Source organism: Neolamprologus brichardi, chromosome 5 (genome assembly GCF_056152115.1).
Source record: "Neolamprologus brichardi isolate AB-2024 chromosome 5, ASM5615211v1, whole genome shotgun sequence".
NCBI lineage: Eukaryota > Metazoa > Chordata > Actinopteri > Cichliformes > Cichlidae > Neolamprologus > Neolamprologus brichardi.
In genome coordinates, this window is record NC_142108.1 from 30202311 (window position 1) to 30228537 (window position 26227).

Here is a 26227-nt window from a genome sequence, read left to right on the forward strand (position 1 = left end):
TTCCTGCTTCACTTGAACTCATCATTAGCAGGATTTGAAAAAAAACTTTTACTTTTTTGTGCAAATTGTCAGCTGTCATTGGTGGTGGCTCCTCTACAGCCAGTGCCAGGAGGGAAACCGTGGCTGCCACCACGTAAGCACAGGAAGGAGCTTCATTTAAAACTGTCATCCCCTCTTCAATCCGGTCAACCTGACACAAAAAGATAAAAAGGAGGAGAAGAGTGCTTCCTCCATCAACTGTGAGGGAAGTGGCGAGCTCTGAGCGCACGTCATGATTAGATGTGAATGGGATGCGGCGGTCTGATTGGTGCAGAGAGCCGGGGGTCAGGCGTTCTGCCAGCAGCTCATACAAGGCTGCTGATTGCTATTCATCCGCTGATTACAGTAATTTAGATCTGGAGCAGGCCAAAGGGGCCTACGTCTGGCAGGCTGGCTGCTGTGTCTGATTTTTTTTTTTCCTTGTTGTCAGAAATGAGTGAATGGGGCTTGAAAAGGAACCAAACACACAGCACATTCTCAGAAAAGTAGGGTCTGAAGGGGGATTATGTGTGAAATATTTGTCATTTTCTTTTAGATTTTGTTTTAAAAATCCCAATTGTCAAGATATCTTCTACACACTTACATTGGCATCACAAACTTATACAATAATAAGACAACGAACTCCATCTGCTGTTGTGGAAGCTTAATATTTATCTCCAAAAATATAAAATGCATCTTTAAAATCAAATTTTCTGCAAGCCAAAACTGGAAGAATGAATGATCGAACAGTATATGATACATCAGTTTTGCTCTTTTTGTGTTCCACGCGCCCTTTTGGACACGCTGAGACCTTGAATAATCGAAGTTGATGAGGCACTTAGTCGTAAATGGTTTTTCTAGGCGAGCTGGTGATGATTAATCAAGGAACAGAGCAGCTCTGGCCTCTTCGCGCGCCCACATTACCAGGTTAATCTCTCTATTGATTATTGCAGCAGATTAAACGAATGCTTCACCACCAGATTTTCTCTGTTTTCACACACGTGTCTATGGTTTGTTTTCTGCTGGTGCATAAGCGCACAGGGAATGGATGACAGGTGGCAGTTGTAACTGTAGTGCTGATGAATGATGCGTTTGTTGATGCAATCTTTCCGACAGCCATTAACTCATATTGAAAAAATAAATCATGCTTCACACAACATGAGATTCACATTTATTGACCAAAAAAAAGGGAACGTTTTTCAAAAGTTTTTCTTTCTACGGAAAAGAAATATTTTCACAGGTATATTAAAAACTGTAAATGGCCTTCATGTAGTTGTGTGAGAGTCCCTGGGTAATCACACAGATAACACTGTTTCAGAGAGGAAGCGTCTTCTCTCTCACACACACACACGCACACAAATACATTCACATACAAACATAGATCATAGAAAGCTGCTGCAGTGTGAACCTGTGCCCCCGTTTACGCTGTTGTTCAGCGTGTGTGTTTAGACAATGCGTGTCCACGTGCTCTGCTCCTCAGGGTGCTCGCCCTCCGGGATGCTGCTTCAGAGGTGACCTAGTTCTCCTGATTGTCAGCAGAAGGCAGTTTCATCAGCTCGCTTTGTGCCGAGGCACTGAACTGTGCCTGGGACCCTGGGACGGGCCAATTGGACTTGTGTAATGAAGCTGATCACACACGTGCATGCACACACACTCACGCACACACACTGCTGTCATCAGGTCCAGGGCAGCAGAATTTATAACGCCCATTTATTACGTTCTGCTTTATCAAAGAAATGCGATTCCTCCGTGTGCATTTCTGATGCTGCGCTGCCATTATGGTCCATTACAGGGAAGCGACAGAGATGGAGGGGAGGGCGGTGATAGATGTCGGGTGCGGGCCGGCTGTCATTACCCCGTCTATCGAGTGGAGAGTGTGAAACGCTTCCCACAAAATGGCCGCGGCGCACCAACATGGCTCCGTCTGCGAGGAGCAAACGATTCGCATCTGGCGATCGGTACAAAATATTAAATACATTCATCTGCTGCTCGACTGTGTTCGGAAAAAGCTTCGAGTAGCCTCACAACAAACAGTCCTACTGCAGAGAGTTATCCTTAAAGTGTGTATGAACGAGCCATATTTATACAACTTCTCCTACTAACAGATGTAAAGAGATCCATTAAAAAAACGCCAGCATACGAACAATTATGAGCACAAACACTGCAAACTCCCACACCGAGTATGGGCAGCTTAACACATCATACTGTTACACTGAGTCTCGCTATCCTACACAATACTCACTGAATAAGAAGCAACAACGGTATTACATTCATATAAATAATAACAATAATAATAATAATAATAATAATAATAATAATAATAATAATAATAATAATAATCCCGGTACACCCCTTGAGTCACTTTGCTCATTTTCGCCTTCATTCGTGTGTTTTTTTTAAAAAAAGACGAGAAGACCAGCTTCACTGTGTGTCCTTTACAACTCCCTTTAGCGGTACAGTCACTGTCCTTGAGGTCGCAACACCAAATCTCGTGGTGTCCAAGAGAGTCTCTTTGAGCGCTGCTCTGTGCAGCTCAGGAAGTCTGAGGATTTTTCTTTAATTTTAATGCCCAGGAGATCGCAGGGTTTCACAGATAAAGGGATATCAGTTCATCAGGGTCTCTTTCCCTCATTGAATGGCACAGGTGAAGAAGGGAGTTGACACCGACAAACCTCCATCTTTGTTTACTTAAGTCATCAAAGCTGCAGAATCGATCTGGATCGATCTGGATCAACTGTCTGTTTCCAGGTTAGCTTCTGCTCCAGCAAGTGCCCAGTGTCTTCTTTCATGCTGCTGTTTTCTCATTATTTTTGTTTCAAAAAAATGATCCAAGGGTTTTATGTTCAAATTTGTTTACACGAGGTTACGAGTAGCTCTAGATGTAAAGAGAATGTAAATAGGAAAACTTGCTGCTTAAGTCAGGATAGAAGAATAAAGAAATCAGCTTTTAAAAGCTGTGTTTCTCCTGATTTATGGTAAAGTAACACTGGTGGGTGAACAAAGAAATCAAGGTATGGAGCACCTCATGTATTACTTCATGGTCAACTATTTTTTTAGGATAAAAGTTGAGAAATCCAGAATTTCATAATAAGACTGAAAGTTGACCTGCTACATGTGTCCTTGTTCACTGAATACTTGAATATCCAGGGTATCCAAGTGACTGAGCAGTGGTAACACTGGAGATGATGATGTAATAATAGCTTAATCACTGGAGATGCAGGCGGGCAAATATTTACGCTGACTTTTAGCATTAGACAATACATTTTCTTCAAACATGCACATAAAACTCTTGTATCATGTTTGATCTTTTTACAAAGCCCTGATAAGTCATGATAGAAAAACACTTTTGTGGAGCAGATGCTGGCCTGACAGAGGGGGTGAGCTCTCTATAGCCAGAGGTGCTCTGCATCCCCATCTGCTCGCTCATGGTTGGATACGATTGCTTGAGAGAAAAGATGGCGAAGCAAACTGTCCAGCCGGTCGCTCTCCTCTTTTCTGTGCAGCAGGTTCTCTGTTGGAAGTAATGAGTCGCGTCGGCAGCTTTAGGCTCTCAGCGTTGCAACGCAGGAGAGAAATGATGTAGCGAAGGGAAAAGAAGAAGATGGAGAGAGGCAGGAAGAGAAAGACAGAGTGTAGTGTGTGTTCATGTGATCGCAGACAGTTTTTAGGCTCTGCTCCAGGCAGATTCTCCATCTATCCGTTCCCGCTTCCTCCATCTGTCTCCCTCTCGCTTGTTGCTCACGGGATGAACAGGACATGAAGAAGTGATGGCTGTGTGGATTTGATTTTTCCGTAGACCTTGATGCCTTTATGTTTAGTCTGAAACTGAGTTTTCGTTCAGTCCATCCATCACAGCCCCCTGCTGCCGCTGGGTCTCCTTTTGATGATCCACTCTCCTCCAGGATTGCTGTTGTACAAATCTAGAAGGTGTGTGTCTGGATCTAGGCAGTGCTCACCTGCAGAAATAACACAGAAAAAGTGAACTTCAAGACATATCAATTAATTAATTTATTGATCAAACAATTATGGCATGGATCACTACAAAAATGTTCATAATGATTTTGTTTTTCCTTTAACAAAAAAAGAATATGAACTTGTTTATATCATCTCTATGGTTTCTACCCATTTTTCTGTCAGCTGATTATGAATGTGCTGACTCTTAATCAATTCTAATCCTTGTACTTGTATTAAAGCATAAAGATTAGAGTTTTTCGACCACAAAAGTAGTGCAGATTACAAAAAGTTTCGCTTGTACTGTGTCAGCTCTCATGTGAGCGCGCAGACATGTGTGTAATAAGCATTTGTCTGCTCTGATAACTGCAGATGCACTGCTCGTGTCTCTTTGGCGCTTGTACACTTCATTACGTAAGACCTTGCTACACTCGTGGGCTCAGTGAGCAGAAAGACACGCAAATGTCAGCGCCGCACCGGTCGGAGAACACTTTCACTCACCGATATTCCCGCCCACTTCGTACAGGGCGCAGTCGGAATGCGCCACCGAGCCGTTCCTGTTGAGAGACACGCACGCGACACCATGCATCAGGGTCTGTTTTTGTTTTTAACTAATCACATGTATGAGCAGACAGATTCGTGCAACACAGCTGGATGCATTAAAAACATTTTTTTATATTGTGATATCATACCTGCGCATTTTGCCTTTTCCATTTTCAGGGCTTCTGAGGAACTGGCGGTAAAACTGGGCGAGAAGGTCGGAGGCTCTTGAATTTAAGTTAAGCTGATAATCCATCGTGCTGCTTTCCAGTTCTCCAACCTGGATTTTCACTGTACGATGTGGCTGCAGGACCCAAAAAGAGCACAATTTATTCTTCCTGTTTGGTCATCATCTGGAATAACTTTGAATATCAAACGCATCGATACTTATATAGTATAAAGTCCCACAGTTATTGTATTTGAAATTGATTTCTCAGTAGCTGAACACTTATGCCTCTCTTTCTACAAAGGGAATTTAGGGAACTGCTAAAACAGTTCACTGTAGAAGTTCCCACAAACATGGTGCACTTGTTCATCCCAAACCGGCTTATGTCAGAAATCTGTCCGGCTCCACCACCAGCTGAAACCTACTCTGTTGTCTTAAAAACCAAAAAAGAAAACCCTTAACATCCAGTTTCTCATCAGTCTGAACTGAAAGTTTCTAATACTCATATGTCAAATGGTCCTTTGGGCCTGGCATGCAGCGTCTCTAGTGAAAGAAGCAGTGACACCAGCTCACCTCGGAGTTTTTCTCCGGTTTTTCCCTGCTGTCCGTGTGAATCTTTCTCAGCAGGTTCTTGAAGCGACGATCGTATAACTGGTAACGCCGGTTGCTGTTCTCGTTCAGCCTACGCACCTGGCTCATGAGGAAATTAGGGATCTGGAGAGAGGAGCAACATGACACAATATTTGTGACGAGTACATTTCTCATGCCAAGAAATATTCACACACTGTTTGGCAGGAAAAAAACAAAAACACAGCCTCACTCTGGAAGTTTCTATAGTGACCTTGTCAAACCAATTAAACTTGTGAAGTAAATACAGCAGGAGTTGGCAACCTATCCCTACAAAAACATCTGCGTGGAGCTTCAAAACACATTTGGGACTTATAAAGGGACGTAACACAGTCTATTAGGTACAAATGAGCCCAAAAGGTGCAAATAATTAAACTATTTTACCACAAGACTACTCTGCAGGGGGTGAAAATACAAAACACAATCATTTTCTTTAGAAGTTGAGGAAAAATAGCTACTGCTTAAAACTGACCAGCTAGAAAGTTACGTCGGCTCTGAGTCCTGCCTGTGTTTGTGCAATGATTTTGATTAAAATTAGCCCACAATGATAATGAAGACAACACTTTAGAAGTGTACCAGCTGCAAAATCAGATTTTTGGTTGATTTGGACTCCAGTCCAGCATCAGACCAAGCAGGCCAGCAGTAACATAAGCTTTCATGCACATTTTAGTTTGCAGAATACTAGTTTATTACGATACTATTGGCTTATTGGTGTATAGGCTGCATATTACTACATTTTGAGAATTTAAAGAATCACGTGCAACAACAATAAATCAAAAATGTAAATGTTTATGGAGATCGACAAAAGGAGTTGCATGTGGCTCAGGAGCTGCAGGTTCAGATCTCTGTCCTACCGTCCAGAGCAGGTCCTGGTAGCGGATGAGGAGCCTCATAACATCCGCCGCCTTCTCCGCCTGTCCTTTCTCTCCACCCTCAGTTAGTCTGCTTGGGACGGCCTTATGCAGGAACAGGTTGGGAGCCATGATGGTTGCGACGGCCCACAAGTTCATCCTGTTCTTCTTTTCCTTGGAGACCACCTTACTGAGGAACTCCAGCAGAGCCTAAAGCAAACACGGATGCAGATACAGGTTTCCTTTTGTTAAAGCTCGGAGCTTTAATGCACTGATCTATTGCTAAATGTCTTTCAAAACGAATAGAGAGCACTTAGATGCAGGACAAAATACGATGAAGTGAATGATTACAGTGAATGAATCATCTGCAACACCTCTGCTGAGAAGTATGCTAATGCACAGAAAGTTTCAGCTGTGACGCTGGAGTCAAAGTAATTAGTTCAGGTGGCTTTTAAGCTCCTGGTCGCTATAAATGGAGATGACTGCATACTTGTGTTTAGTGAAAATGAGTCATGGTTAATGCAAGCGGTTATATAACAGAGCAGAGTGTTTAAAATGTGGAATAGGAGCAGAGCAATACAGTAATTTGTTATGAAACAGTGCTTTTGGTCAAGTGTCATCCTGGATACATTTGTGGAAAATCTAAGTAGAGTCTGTAGAGTGTGACATCAAACGTGGCAGAGCCTGTTGTTCACAAGTACAGTTTTAACACCTGGGGTCATTCACAAATTCTGTAACATTCATGTAGTGTTTTACACTTTGAACTTGGCTCTGAAACTTGGAGATCTTCTTCATGTGCATGCAAGTGAAAGGAACAATGTAACACTACAAAAACACTTGAAACTTGATTAACATTAAAAGATTAATTCAATGCAGAAGGTGGTTTAGTATCATCTTGATAAAAAATAAAATAATATAAGGCTTTTCCCGAGAAAGAGAGAATCCTTAAATGTATTTACTGTTCAGTAGAGATGGGCAGTAACGGGTTAATAGTAACGCTTTGCAGTAATCCGATTACTTTTGTCAAGTAACGAGTAAAGGAAGGGATTACTATTGCAAAAAAGGTATTTAGATTACTGTTACTTTCCTGTAAGCACGCTGCGTTACTGCGTTACTAAAAACGGGAGTTTTTTGCGAGTGTCCCAAGACAATGACGTAAGCGAGTGCGACGTTCGTAGCAACAGCTGTGTGCAGATCAACAACGGATAATATAACGAATGCGGCGGAGAGTATGACGTGCAGCGTTTAAAGCGTGGACGTACTGACCTTACTTTGAGTTTGATTCCGTAAAAAGTGACAAAAACATTAGCGTCTGCTGCTCACTGCGTGGGAAGAAAACTTCTTTTTACAGCGAAAAAAACCTAAACTAAAGCACCGACAGTACGCTGCCACGGGAATGTGAAACTCCCAGATCCTTCCGCTGACCGCTGCGGCTCACCTGCACCAGGGTAAACCTCCGCCTGCTATACAGGTGAAAATAGAGCAACAGGACCGCTGAGTCTTTGATTTTATTTCTTTTCTGCTGTGTTTTACGTGCATTTATTTGAAAGAGTGAGTGTAAACACACAAAAAATATTTTATTTTATATGCTGGAATGTGCAGAAAATAGTTTTAAATGTTAAACAAATTTCTTCCAGTCAGAGAATGTTGCATATAATTTACTGTTTGCTTCATGCGTAAATTTAAAAGATTAAAACTAATAAAACTAGTTTCAAAAAGAGACTTTTTCATTTGATTACATTTTATATGATGGGTTATGCAGAAAAAATAGAATTGGGCTGAAAGATCTATCGCTTTTTTACCTATTCAGGTTGTATTTTTTTTTTAAAGTAAATAAGTAACTAATTACTTTTGAAAATAAGTAATCAGTAAAGTAATGGGATTACTTTTTTGGGGAAGATTGCTTTTTTCAAGTAACTTGACCAACACTGCTGTTCAGCATTAATGAGACAGATGTGAAGCTTTCACACATTCTGACCTTTGATCTGAGTGCTAATAATAAGCGAGTGTTCTTCCTGATGTTCTTCCAAAGCACATCTTACATGAGCTCTGATCCAGAGGTTTAACTGGACTTGTTGGATATCAAGTTATCCGACAGCGTTCACCTACTAAGTATTCCTGAGCCCACGCACCGACCTCCAGGACAGACTTGTGTCTGTTTTTAATGCAGTACTGCATGAAGATTACAGCATTTTATTTTCTTTAAAGCAAGCCACTGAATCTCTAAATGCTTTGATGAAATTTGCTTTGATGAACATTTTCTGTTTAAAATATAGTACCAAATGATTAAATCATTGTTCCTGTTATTTTATTTACATGTTGTGCAGCATTACAACTTTTTTGGAAATGTTGCTGCAAGTATTAAAAAATGTGACTAAAGAATTAAAACTATATGAGTCCTTTAGCACAAAACAATATACAGTTATTAATATTTATGCCGTCAAAAGAACTTTTCTCGTTTTTGAGTAAAGACAAAGTTTGACTTTGACTTAACATATATCAAAATGATCTGTTTTAGCTGTGCTCCTAAACGAAATCATAACAGGTTAAAGTGAGTAAACATAGTAAATAAAAAGCACAAAGGTGGTATGTGAACAGAAAAGTCATATTCCATTATCGAACAAGCCCACAATAAGGAGCTGCACGGATTGCTGCCAGAACAAAAAGGCTTTACTGCGTCTGAGAGCACGACTCACTGTTTGTGTCTGTGTTGTGTTGTCTTTACCTTTAGTGTGTTTCTGTTGGGCTCGGGCAGCAGCAGGATGAGCAGGTTCAGCATGTGGAGTTTCTGTTTCAGCTCTGTGATTTCTAAAAGAAGAAACAAGTAGGTAAGACACACACACACACACGCACACGTAATTCATTTCCTCTCTTTGACAAAGAATAATGGTATGTCTAAGGATTAATGACAGTGTGACAGGTGGCCATTAGGTTTGTTAGCTTATGTCTCTGCGGTCGCACATCATTCATCATTGCAGTGATCCTCCTCGCAAGCTACACCCCAGCTAGATTCTATTAATATCAATCTGTATTTTTATTAAAGTGAAACTAATGCATATGCACTGATCTACAGTACAGCTGTGTCACTGCACATGTATTTGTGGCAGTGCAGGGATACTTCCTAAAATGGTATCAACTTGTTCATCTTAATTTTAATTTTTCAGCCAGAGTAGAATAGATAAGTGTCACACGGCGCTGCCGTCGAGGTGAAGCGACTTCGATAATTATGATGTGAATCCTGCTGAGCTGTCTGCGAAAGTGGGCAGCAGATTAGTGCGAAGAGGAGGGGAAGAAGAGCTGATGCTCTGTACAGTAATTTGATACAACCTGGCAACAATGAATGAATCAAGTTATACTCGGGTACTTTAGCGGTGAAATGCTGATTGACTGTATGGCTGCACTGTAAATATAAAGCCCTGTCCTAAAAATGAAAACCTTTAAGGATTAATACAAACATCAGACACAGTTCTCGTCCAATCCAAATTACTTAGTTATACAACACTGTGCCATAAATATAACACAAATGCATCCAGCAAGAGCTGTCACTTAGTCTTGACTGACCCCTGACGGCGCTAAAGTTGTTGAGGTACTCCGCGGTGAGCAGAGGAGCGGGCAGCTCCCGGATGAACTTCTTGAGCAGTGCAGCGGCGTCGTTCGGACTCACTTCATCCCATCTGACATGCCGTGAGTAGAAGTTGGCCTCCAAGTTCTGCTGCAGCAGCTGCAGACACAAAAGACGGCGGTTTAAGAGCTACGTGACATAAATGTTGATTCAAACTATCGACCCGGCACAGATAATGTCGAGGATCAGTCATCGTTTAAAATTTTCAGCATAACTCAGCGTTGACAATTTGAAAGCACATTGACCTGTATGCATTTAAAACCCGTATAGTAATAAATTATGTATTCATGATGATGGACCTCAGAACAAAGGTGTCAAAGGTGTTTCATGTACTTTCATCACAAGTGCATCTGTATATGTGCACATTTAACTGACAACAGTCTTTATTTGTGGCTTGTGTAAGGCTGCAAACATTTTTCTATTTTTAGCTCTAATTGTGTTTGAAAAGTCATGCAGAAAATATGTAACAGGACCAACTGGATGACTAGACAAACTAAAATCCATTTATAATTTCAATCAAATTAATTTTGTTAAACTTTCATAGAATAATGTTTGTGCTAATTTTGTTCATCTTAATCTGTGTTCCCCGTCTCTGTCTTCATGTTTCACTGTAAGTTACTCTTTTTGGTTACTTCCTGTTTTAGTTCCTGTCCCTCCTTTATGACTGTCTGCCTCGCCCTCATTAGTTTCACCTGTTTAATCATTCCCACCTGTGCCTTGTTTCCAGTCACCAAGTATATATTCCTCTCTTCATCTTAGTCAGATGGTCTTTGTACTTTTTGCATTTTGGACTCATGTGTTAGTATTTCAGTCTTCCTTAGCAGAAATCAAAACACCAAATGCCAGTGGACGCCGGTGGGTCACGCTGTGTAAGCATTAAATGCATTAATACATTTTAACTGTTTGATTTGCTGCCAAAACAATAAACTCAACAAATACCCATCCAGTTACATCTCTCTGTGTAATCGCTGTTATCAACCACAGAATCTGTTCTAGCTGTTTTTCCTTCTCTAGAGCTAACTGGCACCCTCTAGTGGCTGCTGATATTTAATTGATTCACCGTCACCTGAGTGTGTAAGAAATTAAATACGTTACACCGGCAGCTGCAAAAGCAGTATCGATTTTGTCTCATTGGACCTTGTTTTTCTAAATGTCAGCTGTAGTTAAAGTCGGCAGAAGCCATTTGATTTTCCTCTATTGATCTGGAATTTCTGACATTTTACAGTGTCAATATTTCGGCTGGTTTGAAATTTATTTATTTTTTGCTTTAAACATCCAGTTATTTATTACAGTAATGAGGTGTGTAGACCCTGCTCTTGTACCTTGATTCTGGACTGAGATCCTGGAACACGAAGAATCCCCTCCGAATCGATTCCCTTTTTCTCCAGAAATGACAACAACTGCAGAGAGAGAGAGAGAAAGACGTCAGCAGAGTTGAGCATCAGTAGATAAGAATCTCTCGATCACCTCTGCTGGTTATACTCAGTAACTGCTGCTACAAACAGGGTGTGGTCAAAGTGTTTCAGATGCAGAGGACACGGGGCCTGTTTTCTGATTTTGATTCGAAGACGTTTGTGAAGTTTGTGTGATCAACAGATTTGAATCATAAACATCATATATAGAACACAATATGCACAAACAGTATGTATGTCGTTTAGGACCCATGACACAGATATTTTTCAGAGTTCTTACTTCCTGCAGCAAGAGAGGAATCGAAGTGCTGGGCTTCAGTTTCTGATCGTTCTCCAGTAGCGTGGCCAGTGGGACTCCAAAGAGCGGGCTCTCTGTGAAAGACCAAAGAGTCAGTCATGCCTGCCCTCATTTAAACATCTGGCCTGAACAGAAACGGGGCAAAATCTCAACGTTTTGTGTGAGACGGGTCACGGTTTTGCTATACTGTTGCTAACCCACATTTTTGAAGGTTATTTATGACTGATTGTTTCTAAAGAATATGTAACCACAGTTTAGTCTAGTTTTTCATGCTATTCTGTGTGAATGTAAAAAAGATTTTGAATATACTCAACTCGTCAGTACACCGGACACGACCACTGTTAAACTAGTTAACTGAAAAAGCTGTCAGGTTCATATAGATGGCAAAATCTAAACACACAACATACAGTTAAAATCATTAATTTCTCTCCAGTGTGTTTATTTTTAAAGCTTCTACCCTCACAGTATGCCTCAAACATTTCTATGTGTGCTTTTCCTGTAATGACCTGATGGTGAACAAAATCACACCTGGGTTTTTCCTCTTGCCAGTTTTGTGCCTTTTGACCTCCAGCTCTAGGAGGTCGCACAGCGCCGTCATGTCGATGAGAGCCAACTGACGCACCTTCTTCATGTCAGCGTGGGAGAGATCTTGAATACGAGTCACTCCTAGACGGCACTTGGGGCAGATGACCCGCTGGGGAGGCGATAGTGGAAGGAGAGGAAAAGCAGAAGGGGGCCAGAGTGCAGTTGAAAGTTAGAAAGTGGAGGTGAAGAGGGAGAGAATACAGAAAATGTACAAAGAGGGGGGAAAAGAATGAAAGAAAAGGAAAGTGGAAAAATAAAAAGAACAAACATGACATGCAAATTAATTTCTGTAAATAATACAGTAATTATAATGTACTTTACATACGTTTATCTCTATGTAGTGTGTTAGTACATGCAACCTCACTAATTAAAACCACTAATTCTGCCCTTTTTCAGAGCAAACTTATTCAGCCTGAAATAGAAAAATAAAGCTGCTGGACTCTGTGACACAACAACTCTCCTTTTGTTTCTGGCTAATTCCATCATTCCTTATCTCCTTAACCCTGTTATCTAAGCAACAGCAGAGCGCTGATTGTTGCAAATGGCTTATAATAACATTTGTGTGTGTGTGTTTGTGTGCATGTGGTTTTACATGAAAGTCTTAATCCAATCAGCGACTGAAACGTACACTGGTTTCTGTTAGTGTGGCCCTCACCCCTTGATTTTTTTCTTATATAGTTGTAATTACTGTTTTTTTTTTCTAATAACAGCCTGTCGGTTGGTGATGCTGTTGAATATTTGAGGTCTCAAGATGTTGTAAGACTTAAAAGCTTTCTGCAAAACATGCTGTGACATTTAGAAAAAATCTGTTCTTGTCATTTATCTTCATGAAGGTTTGAGTGAAACAAGCCGCTCATCAGCTAAGCTTAAATTGAATTAAACTGCCCACTTGATGCACAAATCACGCTGTTACTAGCACTCTCTTATTCTTTTGAAATCTTTTCTGCCAACAGTTTTTCTTAACAAAAGAAATAAATGTACAAGTAGATATATTTTATCACCAGAACATTTATAAAGCAGAAAGCAACATATTTAAACCCCCAGAAGTCTTCTGAAAGCTGCAGCTGTCCTAGAAAATGAGTGTGAGAGGTGAAAACTGTTTGGGTGCTTACGGGCAGGGTGCCGTCCTCCTTCCTGCGCTGGCTGTTATTCTGTGGCAGTTTGGCTTGTTTGATGAGGATGACGGCCTGTTCGCAATAAGCCACATCAGTGATGAAGTATTCATCTTTGGGAGTACCTCGCTGATGCTCTGGGGTCACAGCTGAGCAGAAAACATTTCCATAAACAAACACCGGTCTATTAGTTCAATCAGGCAAGACCACTGTAGAAATGTCACAAAACAAACCTGTGAATGTATAATATGAAGAAAAGAAAGATAAGGACAAAAATGTACAGGAAGCCCTGATATGAGGAAATGTTCTGTGAACAGACTTTGTGTCTTATCTGCTAAATCAGGGAAACTAATCCTTGCATTAGCACATAAAAACTGACGTCACAACACCTTTAACTGTGCCAAAAGTTCATCTGTAAGACAAGTATGCTATTGTGCTAATCATGACTGTTCCTCGCTATCAGATGTCACATGTGTTCAATACTTTTGAAAAAATGAAAAATGAGAAACAGGATTGTCAAGTTGGCAAAGCAATACACACAGGCAGCATTAAGCAAAGGCCAGTGGTTATCCAGGGATTAATATGAACCAATGAGAAAACAGATGACGCAGCCGTGGCCTGAGCTACCTTCGTCAGGCCCCCAGAAATCCAAAGCTCACCTGATTTCATCATCTACTGCAGTTAAACATGTGAGTCATTATCAAAATGACACAATGGTGATGGAAAATCCAAACAAAGGGTTGGTTTGAGTCAGGTACTCAAAGAAAAGTTTGATTAAATTATTTTACTGAAATGACTTCAGCCAGCGTTTTAGAATAGACTAAAGAGTGCCTCCACCACTTTGTTATTCCCTTTAGTAATTTTTTAAAGTACGGTGAGCAGCTCTTACCTGATAAAGGTGACTTGGCTACCGATGCCATGCTGTTTTGGGCTGGGTCTTCACTATGCTGAGACTCGAGGGTCTGTAGAGGAAGATCACGGACATGTTAGTTTCCACAATAAGTCACACTAATAAATATCAGTGTTATGTGTGTTCTCTACCCCTGGGAATGAAGTGTGTGTTTAATTGTGTCCACTAAGTGAAGGGACGTGGTCTGTGCAGGGTGTTTCCTTTGATACAGCACTGATAAGGATCAGAAGAACAGTGTCTCTGTTCCCCTCTAAGGCTGTCTCTGAGGACAAAGCATGGCCTTTACATGTGATTTGCTTTCATTGTGACAGATCAGTTCTTCCATCAAACAAGACAGCATCGCTGGAACAATAGAAGACCCTGAATGTGTCACGACAGCTACCTGGGAACTGAGTCTCTTACATTTTACTGTATAATCTAACGCATGAGAAACAGATATTCTGCACTTGCAGTAACTTTCACACAGTTTCTGCAGCAGTGCTGAAACCAGAAACCCGGGAAACCAGCTGACGTGCATGTATCAAGAAAAGCTGCATGCAAATTACCTGCTTTCCTTTAATTAGTGGCTGATATTCTACGATGTAAAACAATCATTACCGCACAATTTCCTTCTTCAGATACAGTCAAGGGTTCAGTATTTGAGCATCCTGACCTGTGAGCTGAATATGTCGCGAACGTCACGCGGTGGCGGCTTGTTCCGTTTGCGGAGCGTGTAGGTCTCTACTCGACGCTTAACGGCTTCAGCCTGCGTCTTGGTCAGCGTGGACAGCAGGGCAGTTTTGTCTACTGTCTCAGTGTCCTCACTGATGAGGGTTGACAAGCCAGCATCGGCCAACCACTGCTCCTCCTGCTCTCCTTCTGAAACACGTAAATATAACGCTGGGATGTAAAAACACCAACAACGACATGACGTGGATAAAATGCATTTAAACATGCAGAATGACTCAACCCTATTAACTCTGAAGCAGTTTTGTGTATTTCAAATAATACTAAATTACTACAACTAACTATGTAGCTTTACTAGAACACTACTTGGTAATATTTGCTTAAAAATTGGGTACCAGGAAACCAATCCAATAGATTAAATAAAAACTTTAATGAAACTTCTCTTTATATCCATAATTCTAAATAGGGAACATATTACAAGGCCAACAGTTCACTCAGTTGGCTGCAGTCTAAGTGATCTATAATAACTAAACTTGAAGTATAAACAACTGTAGGTGGTCCAAAGGCTTTAAAATGATAACTTAGGCTGAGTGTGAAGTTTAAAACAATTGCTCTTCAACACTTAACACAGCAGTTAGTGAATGTTCAGCCATAAGAAACATAAAACTGAACACACGCTCACTATTCATTAGTAGCAAAATTAAAAGAGCACCCCTATTACAACGTGACATGAAAAGGATCCACTGAATTAACACAATCAGATCATCTGAATGGGCATAACAAAAAAAGCACTCCTATTAGAAGTCAATATTCATGAATGGCTATTTGGCTCCTGCATATAAAACAGTCTCTGCCACAGACTGTTTGATGGTGTTGTCATGGTGACGAGCGCTACTTTGCTGCATGAGAGAAACCTGATATGTTGCCATGGCTAATGCATCATTTCATGGAGACTCTTCACTAGCAGCTGCTTTAAGCACTAAATGTTTATAATGCTATCACATAAACTAAAGAGTGTCTTTTTCAGCTCTTTCTTTACATCACTCCTCAATCAGTGCAGGGTCTGCAGTATTTACCTTCGGAGTGTTTCGAATCTCTCCTGCTGCAGTCGTCTGCGTAGCCACTCCCCTGTTGGATATTCTCAACCTCACTCCAGAACGAGTCCAGGCAGAGTTTATCAGGGCGCTGCTCCTGATCCTGAGAGGGCGGCGTGTCCGTGTGTTCGCTGTGAGAGAGTTCAGCGGCTGCCTGGTCCTGCGGGCTGGCCCAAGGCTCCACGCTCATCTCGGTGGGGCTGGGATCTCTGGTGCAGACATACACACACGTAAAGAAATCACACGCATGCATGCAAACAAATGGATAGAAACACAAAGGCACATACAAACGCAGGATGAATGGCAAAGACTGGGGTGGTGCAGGGAGGGCGAATCCTCCGGAAGAGCCCAGAGAGATGGAGAAACAAAAGGAGTGGGATGGAGGGAGGGCAGAAGTGTGGAGAGAGCCGGCGCAAATGGACACAAAGGGGGGTCTCTATTGTTCTTGTGAAATGTGGCCCGGAGGCAAAGTACCCTACAAATCCACTAGATGTCACTGTAACAATGTGAAATCTGCTTTCCTCAGGGTTACGCCCTTCTGTGAATGTCACATACTAACAATGGAAGACCAAATATGCAGCTCTATAATGAATAAATCTGATCGGAGTCTCCTTTCCGTACACGTGCGAGGAAAAGCAGCCTGTATTTCCTGCACAGAACTGAAAAACAAGGGTTTCTGCTCTGTGTCAACAATAGGACACACTCTGCTGGCAGATGCACTTGCACCCTCCAGTATTAAATGTGACCCAGCGAAGTAGGTAGTCAGGAAGCAGCCTGACTGCACATCAATGATTCACTCCATTGGTGTGCAGCCTGGTCACATTCTCCAAGTTACCATATGTTAAAACTCATACCAAAGCATGCTGGGGAATGTCTGTGGAATGCCTGGTGGCTTATCATTAAGTAATATTTATCAGAAAATACTCGTCATACTTTCAGCTGTAATTCTGGTGAGCTTATCGAAATGTTCCTCACAGATGCCCACATCAGCCACCAGTCAACAAAAGCAAGGTCTGGTTAGTTTTGTTCCATATTGTGCTGTAGTGTTCCTAACCAGTTTCAGAGGAGGCGGGGCTCGGGTGGTGGTGGCAGAGGTGTGAGTTTCAACAGATTTTCAATGATCGGTTCATTTCTTGCAAAACAGATTATTATTAGAAGTGGTTCTACTGAATTAAAATAAAAATTATTTTTCGTAATTGTCAAATTGTATTAAGTAACAGCTCCACAGAGATTTGTGAAACAAATGGCCTCTTGCCATTTGTTTTCTGATCTCGAAACTAGTGAGGCTACATTCCAACACACATACAGTACACTAGGATACAGACTAGCTGACAATACCTACCCTAATCCAATGAATTTCAATGGAAAATCTCAAATATTTCAGCAATTTTAGGAACATTTCCCAATAATGTTTCTTCCCAAAATATATCACAACCGTGAAGAATCCAGATCATGAATTATTTACAACAGACATTAAATTAATTGTGAAAAATGATGCATAAATCCACCTTCACAGATTGATAGTAAATGGTAAAATGGCCTGTATTTGTATAGCCCTTTTCTTAGTCCCTATGGACCCCAAAGCGCTTTACACATTCAGTCATCCACACATTCACACACTGGTGATGGCAGCTACATTGTAGCCACAGCTGCCCTGGGGCGCACTGACAGAGGCGAGGCTGCCGAACACTGGCGCCACCGGGCCCTCTGACCACCACCAGTAGGCAACGGGTGAAGTGTCTTGCCCAAGGACACAACGACCGAGACTGTCGGAGCCAGGGCTCGAACAGGCAACCTTCCGATTACAAGACGAACTACTAACTCTTGAGCCACGATCGCCCCTAACCCAACAGTTTTATAGTTTCAGTGATCCTGGCAACAAGCCTTCAATAATGCGTTTGTCTGCTGATAACGATCAGAAAACAATGGAAAATACCACAAAGCATGCCAGAGACCAACTCTTTTATGCAGTTTGCAAGTGCTTGAGAAGCAGATGTCTGGCATATGTGTTAACTTTGACAGTTACATATTCCCGTCTCCCCTGATGACTAATTTTCAGTTGTTCGAGAGTTAGATAATACACACCATCTTGGTAACACCTACCTCTACCAGCTCCACTCAGATTTAAATGAATAAATTAATAATTAAAGATACTTTATAGAAGCTGATCAAAACTCTCCAGCCAATAGGAGTATGAATGTTAGTTTGACCATAAAGCGAATAATGATACATCCATGAAATAAATAATCAGTGATGTAATAAAGGCTATTGTTCACACAAAAGCTGCTTCATTATATTACTCACATGCAGCTATGAAAACCATCACATACGAACCTGGAAGTTCATATGTGACCCAGGTGAAACTCATTTATATCTCACAAATGACTGTAAGCTGTGACACAGTTAGCACATGTGATACATGTTGGGATAAAAATCTAAAGAGAGTCACCTTTTTAAAACTCTTCTGTAAGTACAGACTTCTCAACGAAAAGTAAATCTACCGTAACCTCACAGAACTTTTTGATATTTTTACCGCAGAACCTGTCATTTGCACTCCTTCTCTTCAAGAACAGAAAGCACTCCAAACCTTCACCAAAGCTCTTGTGAGCCAGCTCCGTCTCTAACTCTCACACACCTACCTGGCTTTCATCTTGTGAAAGGATATCTTCACGCGCTTGCCCTTCCATGGAGTCTGTGGACGGAGCCTTAAGCGGCTCGGTGTGGAGCGTGAAAAATGCGTACTGGGCATGCTGGACATGAACCTGCTCGCCACTACTTCTGCTCTACCACCCATATCCACACTGCTAAAGAAATCCAGGAATTAGAGTCTTGCACAAAATCTAGCTTTATCCAGTCCCAGTTGATGAACACTTTGTGAGAGCGAAGCAAATCTGTCCGCAGCTCTAGTTTCTTGTAAGGTGACAGGAAGTGTCTTTAGTGTGGCTCAAGGCTGTGTGGCATGTTTCTAGGCTCGAGCAGGAATGCAAGAGGGAGTGACGACTTCCGTGAGCATCTAGACATCACTCACACCTGTCCCCTCCCATGTTACTCCGAGGTGACGCGCCCTGCCTTATACGCCTGACTGCCATCTTCTTCCCTGCTGGTTCAAACTGACATCTATGACCTGTCACATTTCAAAACCTGGCTAAAATGCTTACCCAGAACCACAAAACAGTCATTGTTTTAGGACAGTAGTAGTCTATGTGGACAGAAACAATGAACCCTTGAGCAAAAGCTTACTTGTTTTATGTTGTATCACATGTTTATAGCACTTCAGACACTTTACTGACCTTTGAGCATAAGCCTGACAACATTTGTTAAGCTCATTAATCAAGGATTCTTAGATGGCCAGATGAAGCACTTTAATCCCCTCTTCATATGAATGTATGTGACCAGAAATAATTAAATCAAATGTTTCTAATGATGAGTTTTTCCCCCCTTTTTTAAAAAAAAAAAAGAAAAACAGCTGTAAAGTGTTGACAAATTTCACAAACGTGCGGTCAGACAGCTAATGATGCAGTAGGTTGCATCAAATTATACCTTATATGTAGAAGAAAGACGCATTCCTTCAACTGCATACTTGGGCATGAGTAAACATCAGAAAAAGAATGACTGTAATGTGACCACAGGATATGATGTGTGTGCTGTATGTGCGCACAACAGAGTACGAGGAACATAAAGTGAAAGTTTCTCAAGTTTCTCAAGTGCAACAGGTCTGTCAACATTGCCTGTGAGTATGTAACCCCCAAAGGCCTCACTCAATCAGTGACTCATCCTCGCTCTATCAATACTCTATTGTCATGCTGATGTCCTACATATCAGCTGGGGACGTAAATACACAAACACCTGGTAAATGAGGGGGAAGGGGCCTAAAACATTTTTATATTGTCTACTGATAGATTATATATTTGTTTGTTTTAATAAAAGCTTGAAGAAATATCCTCATACATTAAGGTTGCCATGCCTGCTGTGTTCTGAATTTGTGCAAAGACTCATACAAACTGCAGGACTCAAGCTAAAAATACCTCTAACTCCCCTCAGATGAGGGATTATAAAGAGGAATAAAGCTAGCTTTGAATTTTTCTCCCACGCTGACTCAAGAACCAGGAGGAAAAGAATCATTGTTTAATTTTAAATCGGGTAATAACACTCCTCAGCTTGCCAGCAAGCCACGTAGCTCGGCCACAAAACAAAGAACATGCTTCATACTAATGCTAAAAAAGGAATACTGAAAATGTCATGCAGCTGTAATTGTTCTTTGTTGAATAGACCTCCTATTAAGACAGAGTATCAACAGGAAGCCATCCACTCTGAGAGAAGAATGGACAAAACGTGACCCTGTTGTCTACCTTCATGGTGGGAAACACAAAGTAACCCCAACAACAACTCTGGTGAAGGAATACTGCAATCCACTGAAAAAGAGGTCTGTGTAGTAACACAGTGTTTCTTCTTTATAGCTGAATTCTACTGAAAGCCTCTTAGAGTGCAGAAAATGCGACAATTAGCTCACACAGCCTTGAGCAAATGCTTTTTTTCCTAAGTCATCCCAGCATGTAAGACATGGAAAATCACAAACGCATGTAGCAGATCTATAAAGCACCTACATCTTACAAAAAAGCACACCAGAACAGAGATTCACCTACCACCGAGGTGCACAGAGAATTCAATTCAATTCAATTCAATTCAATTCAATTCAATTCAATTTTATTTATATAGCGCCAAATCACAACAAAAGTCGCCTCAAGGCGCATAAAGAAACAAAATGTTATTTATTATTTGTCCAAATAATAAATATGAATCCATCAATAAAGTTATATGTTTTAACTTCTTCAAAAAGGGAAAAATAAAGAAAAGCAAAACAAAATTTTCAATCAAAGACACACAAACAAAAGTGACACCACATTTCAGCTGGCTTAGAGTTGAGCCGCAAGCCTCAGCAGACCCCGACAACCTAATCCTACCTGGCCTTGTATCGCCCAATAACCCTGCCAGAGAACAGCAGCAGGGCCGCCGAGCCGCTTCTCCCCCATGGCATCCTGCTGTTGTCCCCCGAAACTGCTGCAAGCTGTAGGAAACAGCAGCTGCCTGCCCCTGGCAAGCTGTTTCCTTGTAATCTCCTCAATGCACAAACACATTAGAACAAGGACAGTCTGACTGTGCTGGCAGAAACGTCACTATTTTGCATCCTGAGGCAGGAAAGGAGGTCGCCGTGGGGGGCTCGGCAAGGCTAGAAGCTGACTGGTTGAATAGCTGACGGGGCTGGGACAGACAGAGGAGAGATACCATCTGAATGGTTTTTAGGGACGGCGCTCGAGCTGGTGGGCTGAACAAATGGATGTAGCACAGAAAGTAACATGTTTGTCTTAATGGAATTAAGTTTTGGATTAACTTGTGCTGGAGCTACATCATTTACTGGAACAAAGAAAAATGTGAAACATCCTTTATAATATTCACTTAAACCCAAGCATAGGAATCTGCAAAACTGTGCCTTTAACTTGTCCTTTAGCCCTGAGCACAAAAAACAATTAGAGACACAGATGCTCGTCATTTAATGGTTCTTCTGAGAAATGTAGAGACGGCTATGACATAACGTGGGACTCCTATATGCGTCAGTTATGTTAAACATAGAAGAACCTTCCAGAAAACTAACTTCCTGCATGTCTAACTAACATGCATGTCTTTGGACTTGCAATTGTTAGGCTGTGAGCGGACAGTCCTAACCACTACATCGCCGCCCATCCATCAACATTTAGCCTACATAAAAGTGAGGTGTGGTGTAAAAATAATGAAATAGGTGCTCATTTAGATTTTTGTAGTGTTGAGTTCCTGTACAAGAATGTTCACCCACCGAACAGCTTCCGTGTCTACTCCAATAAACATGTCAAGTCAATGTAGTCAATCAACACACGACGTCCTCCTGTTGACAGTTTACCTGGCGGGTCTGATACACGTTCTGTGTTACTGGCATCTCAGCGCTTGGCAGTGGTCCCAGTGACTGTCAAAACTCAGTTTGTGTTTAACAAGACAAAAACAAATTGAAGACCGCAGGGACACCTCTTCAGATTCTACCTTTCTCATCCGCTCTGTGCTGACGCTAACACACTCCTTATTTTTCTTTGTTTATTTTAATACGCCAACCTGAAGTCTCTGAGGTCCCTCTTTCTGTATTTGATTTACTAAACTATTTAAATTCAATTCAATAACAATATAACACTAAATCACAACAACAGTCATCTCAAGGCGCTTTATATTGTAAGACAATAATAAAATTATGTAGACACTAAATTGCAAGTTAGAATCAGGCTGTCTTCTTTGACTGTGACTGCTGACTGTCTTTCCTCTGAACTCAAGCCCCTTTCACACCTTATCTGCCAATCCTCCTTGGCTCAGAGATACGCCAGGGAAAAAAGGAGAGTAGAGAACATGATGGCGTGTCTTCACGTGACCCCGCAGATGGCATGTGACAGCCAGCTCAGCCTCATGCCCTGCTCTCTTCTACTCTTGGCAAACAGACCACTGAGCCTTTGTGGAGCGGAGGGAAAGGGAGGAGTAAGACAGGGAAGTGAAGGAGAAAACAGGTGGGGAAGAAAAACATTCAAAGATAAAAGATGACAGATAAGGATAAAATGTGGTTATAGAGCCACAAAGCCTCACAGATGATTGTGAAACAGTGATTGTTTCCACAGATTTGTGTTTCTGGACAAACGTTTTCTTTTGTTTTCATATCCTGAACACAAATTTTCGTCAATTAATATACAAGGGAAGAATTTGGACCATTTAAGAAGACTTTTCCCATTAAAATACATCAGTTTCAAAGTCCTGCTCAGATTCTCTTAACGGAAACGCTAAGAGATTCTAAAAAAATGTAAACTAAAATAGCCATGCAGCTCAGACTGAGGCAGACTCATCCACACCTCCAGATCCAAGCAAATGATGACACAGTGCGAGTGGGAACAGCTTATATTCACACAAAGTCAAAAACCTGCCGAGTATCAGATGCATGCTCGCTTATTTACTGACACAGAAGCTCACAGAAACAAAGCGATGTGGTGACCTGCATCATCAAATAACCATGCAGCCCATGCATGTTTTTATTAGAGCAACCATAACCAGTACAATTCCACAGAAACCAATGAGGCAAACATTTGGTGAACATGTACAAAACACTTTCTTGGATGGGGAAAAAAATGAGTCATGCACATGCTTTTTTCACTGTATACATACAGACGGGCAGAATTGAGCTGCAGCAATCGAATTCCACACTAGCTCGGCACACTAAGTCATCGGGGCCGCGTGGTTGACCTTCTGAAAGCACAGACGGGAAGTGAGTTGGGGAAAAGCTTTCATTATCTGCTCATATGAACATAGCGATGCATCACTCAGCGTCCCTGGGTGAAGCTCTGAGACTGAACCAAATGTAAAAACCTTAAAAGTCAGACTAAAACTCTACAGAGGCTCATGCACTACTTTGCTGTTCTATTTTGCTTCTCATGGCATGATTGAACTCAAAGTAGGTTACCTGAAACAGTTCAGCTTCAGTTAATTAGTAAAGCATTTCCAATTTGGCTCATTGAGGTTTTAGAAAGATTTATTTTAGGCAAGCTGGGCTTACATGGACTAACTATGGCGAGTTCTGCTGTGTTTACAACTTGAAGAGACTATGCTTGACATGAAAGACAACTTCAAGAGACTATGCTTGGCATGAAAGACGCACAAGCCCGGTTGGTTCAGAAGAAATAATGATCACCTTAAGTCTTATGATAACAGATTGCATTCTTAGAAAAGATTCCTTCTTTCCCCACCCTACACAGAAGATCAGCCTCAAGGTATTTCAATGTTGACATTCAGTTCTACTTCATAAATTGGCAGTGAAAGGGCAACAAAGCATACAATGATATTGTTTTCCTGAAACCCTACACTTACACGATCATAACCGCAATAAATGATCAGGAACATGATCTGCAGTATGCAACCAGATCTCTCCTGACCAGGTTAAAAAAGAAAAAACAATTTCAGTGACTGCATTTCTTTCACTGAGCATTTTCACAAACACACACTGTCATCTCTGGTGCTGGCAAAGGGCAACGACTGAAGCGATGAGATGTCAAAGGATAAGTCTTAATATTTAACAAGTCTTTGACATCATTATATTCTCTCTATTGAAAACAGACAGGCTGCCAGAACATAGATGTGTTCGCTGAGCAGAGCAGGGCTTAGGCTAATGGCAATGAAAGCTAGAATACGTTCTCCTCTGCCATATGGAGCTAAAGTGGATTACAAGACAGAGGTATTTTGCACTGACTCTTACCCTTACCCTTTGGACCTGGAAGCAAACACCGACTGGCCAAGCTTTTACAGATATTATCTCTTACCAGTGCAGCAAAAATTGTTCCTGTTTACAGAGAACATTCACAGTGGCCACATTTTTTTATCCATGTGAATAGCAATCATAAAACCCAGGATATTAAAGGGTCTACCACTACAGTACACAAAACTGTAGACACATGCCAGTCTAAAGCAATGGATTGAAAGAGATTTTTTTTCTTAACTTGAAAACCAACAGCAAAAAGTTTGTTAAATTTAATATATTTCACTGTACTGATTTCAAATTAGTTTCTACATACTTGTTTTAACATATTGTGTTCCACTTTACTGAGCTGTATTCTACTTATTTAAGTTATTTTGTGATAGGGAATGCTTAACATAATTGCTAACTGCTACAACAAGGGAATTCCCGCAACAGATAATTAACCAACTATCCTTTTTTTGAAGGAGGATAGACTCTACGTACCCCGCCCCCCCCAAAAAAGAACTTGTTAGGCTTGTTATTAAATAGCCTCTCACTACAAACATTTACAATGCAGCTGCATTAAGTAGAGCCGAAGTAATACTGTGTAAAGCAATGAAAACACTGATCCACCCTTAATAACTAAATTAACACTGAAATCAATATTTAAAATGTAAACAAGTAACTTTTTAAAAATTGTTTTTGCTGGAACTGCTCATGTTGTTGTGGTTTGTTTTGTCCTAAAGTAATGCTGTTTTAACTAAAATCCAGGAAGACTAGGACAGGTTTATGGGACTACTAATCGGGATCATAATAAATAAAAAAATACTACTGAAGCACCAAGGATGTGTTTGAGGTGATTTGGAAAGTGTCTACATAGTTTATCTATAACTGAACACAGGACCTGCGGTTTTTAGATGAAGCCTAAAATATCCTCCTCAACACATATCAATATATTCCAATATTAGATTTTATAAACTGTCTAAAAAGAGTATGAACAAAAACATACTGCTACCATAATATGCAGTGATTAAAATTAGGGGAATCAACGCTTTGTATAGGCTCAGGCTCTCAGCTGCACGTGAGGCGGGAAACGCCCATAGTAACAGGTTCAGAGACCCTAGCAACCAGAAACCTTTATAAGCGAATGCAATATAAAAATTGCACAAAGCTCTAGAAATATTTTCAATAAAGACTGCCTTTTTGTGTAGGATAAGACTTGTGTTTTAACCAGAAAAAAATATCACCGTGCTTGCCAAACTAGAAAGAAGGGGGGTAGGTGGCTAAGTGGAAACAAAGCGTCGCGTCCAACAAATAAAACCGGTTTCCTTACCTGTGAAAATGCAGTCGACGCCCCCGGTGTCCGAAGGCTCGACCGAGCGTGGAAAGAATGTGTTTCCATGTAGTCCAGCAGCAGCAGCGAGTCTTTCTGTGAGTGATAATGACAACAAGCAGATGGGACGGGATGAGATGAGCGAGGCTACACTCTCCTCCGCTTTCAGTCCACGTTATCCTTCTCACCTTGCGGCTGACGTCACTCCGCCGGGCTCATCAGCAGCAACCACATGACGTGCAGTTGTACCTCAATCTGCTCCTCTTGCGCTTTTTAGCTTAAACCTCAAAACGTAGCGTTAACATCAAAAACACCAGGGAAAGGTGCGGTTTTTTGCAGTTTCTCTGTAAAAGGATGATAATAATTATTATTTTTTTAAGTGAAATGTTAGCATGAATATCAAGATAAACAAGTTAGGGGAAGAACATTTATACATATAACTATTTGCGTACTTGACATACATATAAAATATAAATTTATAGTAAGAAAACAAATATTTTCTTTACTGATTGCTCACACATGAGAAAACACGTGAGAAAAGATTTTATATCGCTTAATAGACAAATAGGCTAATGTGATAAGAGCCAAAATGATCAGCAACACCGAGAACCGTGATAATAAAACAATGTTGATTTTTGCTATTTGTTTTAATTCTTACAAGAATGAATGTTAGATTTCAGAGCTTTTCCCATCTTTTTATTTAACTCTCTCCAAATAATGAAGCTTATCAGATAAAGGATATATATGTTTTTATG

At 41.0% G+C, this 26227-nt stretch overlaps 1 protein-coding gene across 7 annotated transcripts; it reads right to left on the reverse strand.

Annotated features, from left to right (window-relative positions):
• Positions 1-1177: 1177 nt before the first annotated feature.
• arhgap40 (Rho GTPase activating protein 40) lies at positions 1178-25659 on the reverse strand. 7 transcript variants are annotated; one of them, XM_087841009.1, is made up of 17 exons: positions 25473-25659; positions 23077-23157; positions 22216-22374; positions 15835-16061; positions 14745-14950; positions 14072-14144; positions 13183-13331; positions 12014-12179; positions 11468-11559; positions 11098-11175; positions 9715-9874; positions 8879-8961; positions 6157-6363; positions 5249-5389; positions 4662-4813; positions 4471-4526; positions 1178-3974 (listed from the first exon to the last, which is right to left on the reverse strand). In XM_087841009.1, the coding sequence occupies exons 4-17, from the start codon at positions 16040-16042 to the stop codon at positions 3868-3870; spliced, it is 1878 nt and encodes a 625-aa protein (XP_087697135.1). In that variant the 5' UTR covers positions 16043-16061; positions 22216-22374; positions 23077-23157; positions 25473-25659; the 3' UTR covers positions 1178-3867. The 7 variants fall into 7 exon arrangements, with proteins under 7 accessions (XP_087697135.1, XP_087697137.1, XP_087697134.1 ...); XM_087841011.1 differs by lacking the exon at positions 23077-23157; XM_087841008.1 differs by lacking the exon at positions 22216-22374.
• Positions 25660-26227: the final 568 nt, after the last annotated feature.

Coding starts and splice junctions, on each gene's coding strand:
- arhgap40 (XM_087841006.1), bottom strand. CDS start 18,646: ATGGGTGGTAGAGCAGAAGTAGTGGCGAGCAGGTTCATGTCCAGCATG. Junction 16,062..18,491: donor TTTCACAAGATGAAAGCCAG/GTAGGTGTGTGA, acceptor TGTCTGCACCAG/AGATCCCAGCCCCACCGAGA. Junction 5,390..6,156: donor ACCAGGACCTGCTCTGGACG/GTAGGACAGAGA, acceptor TCCTCTCTCCAG/ATCCCTAATTTCCTCATGAG.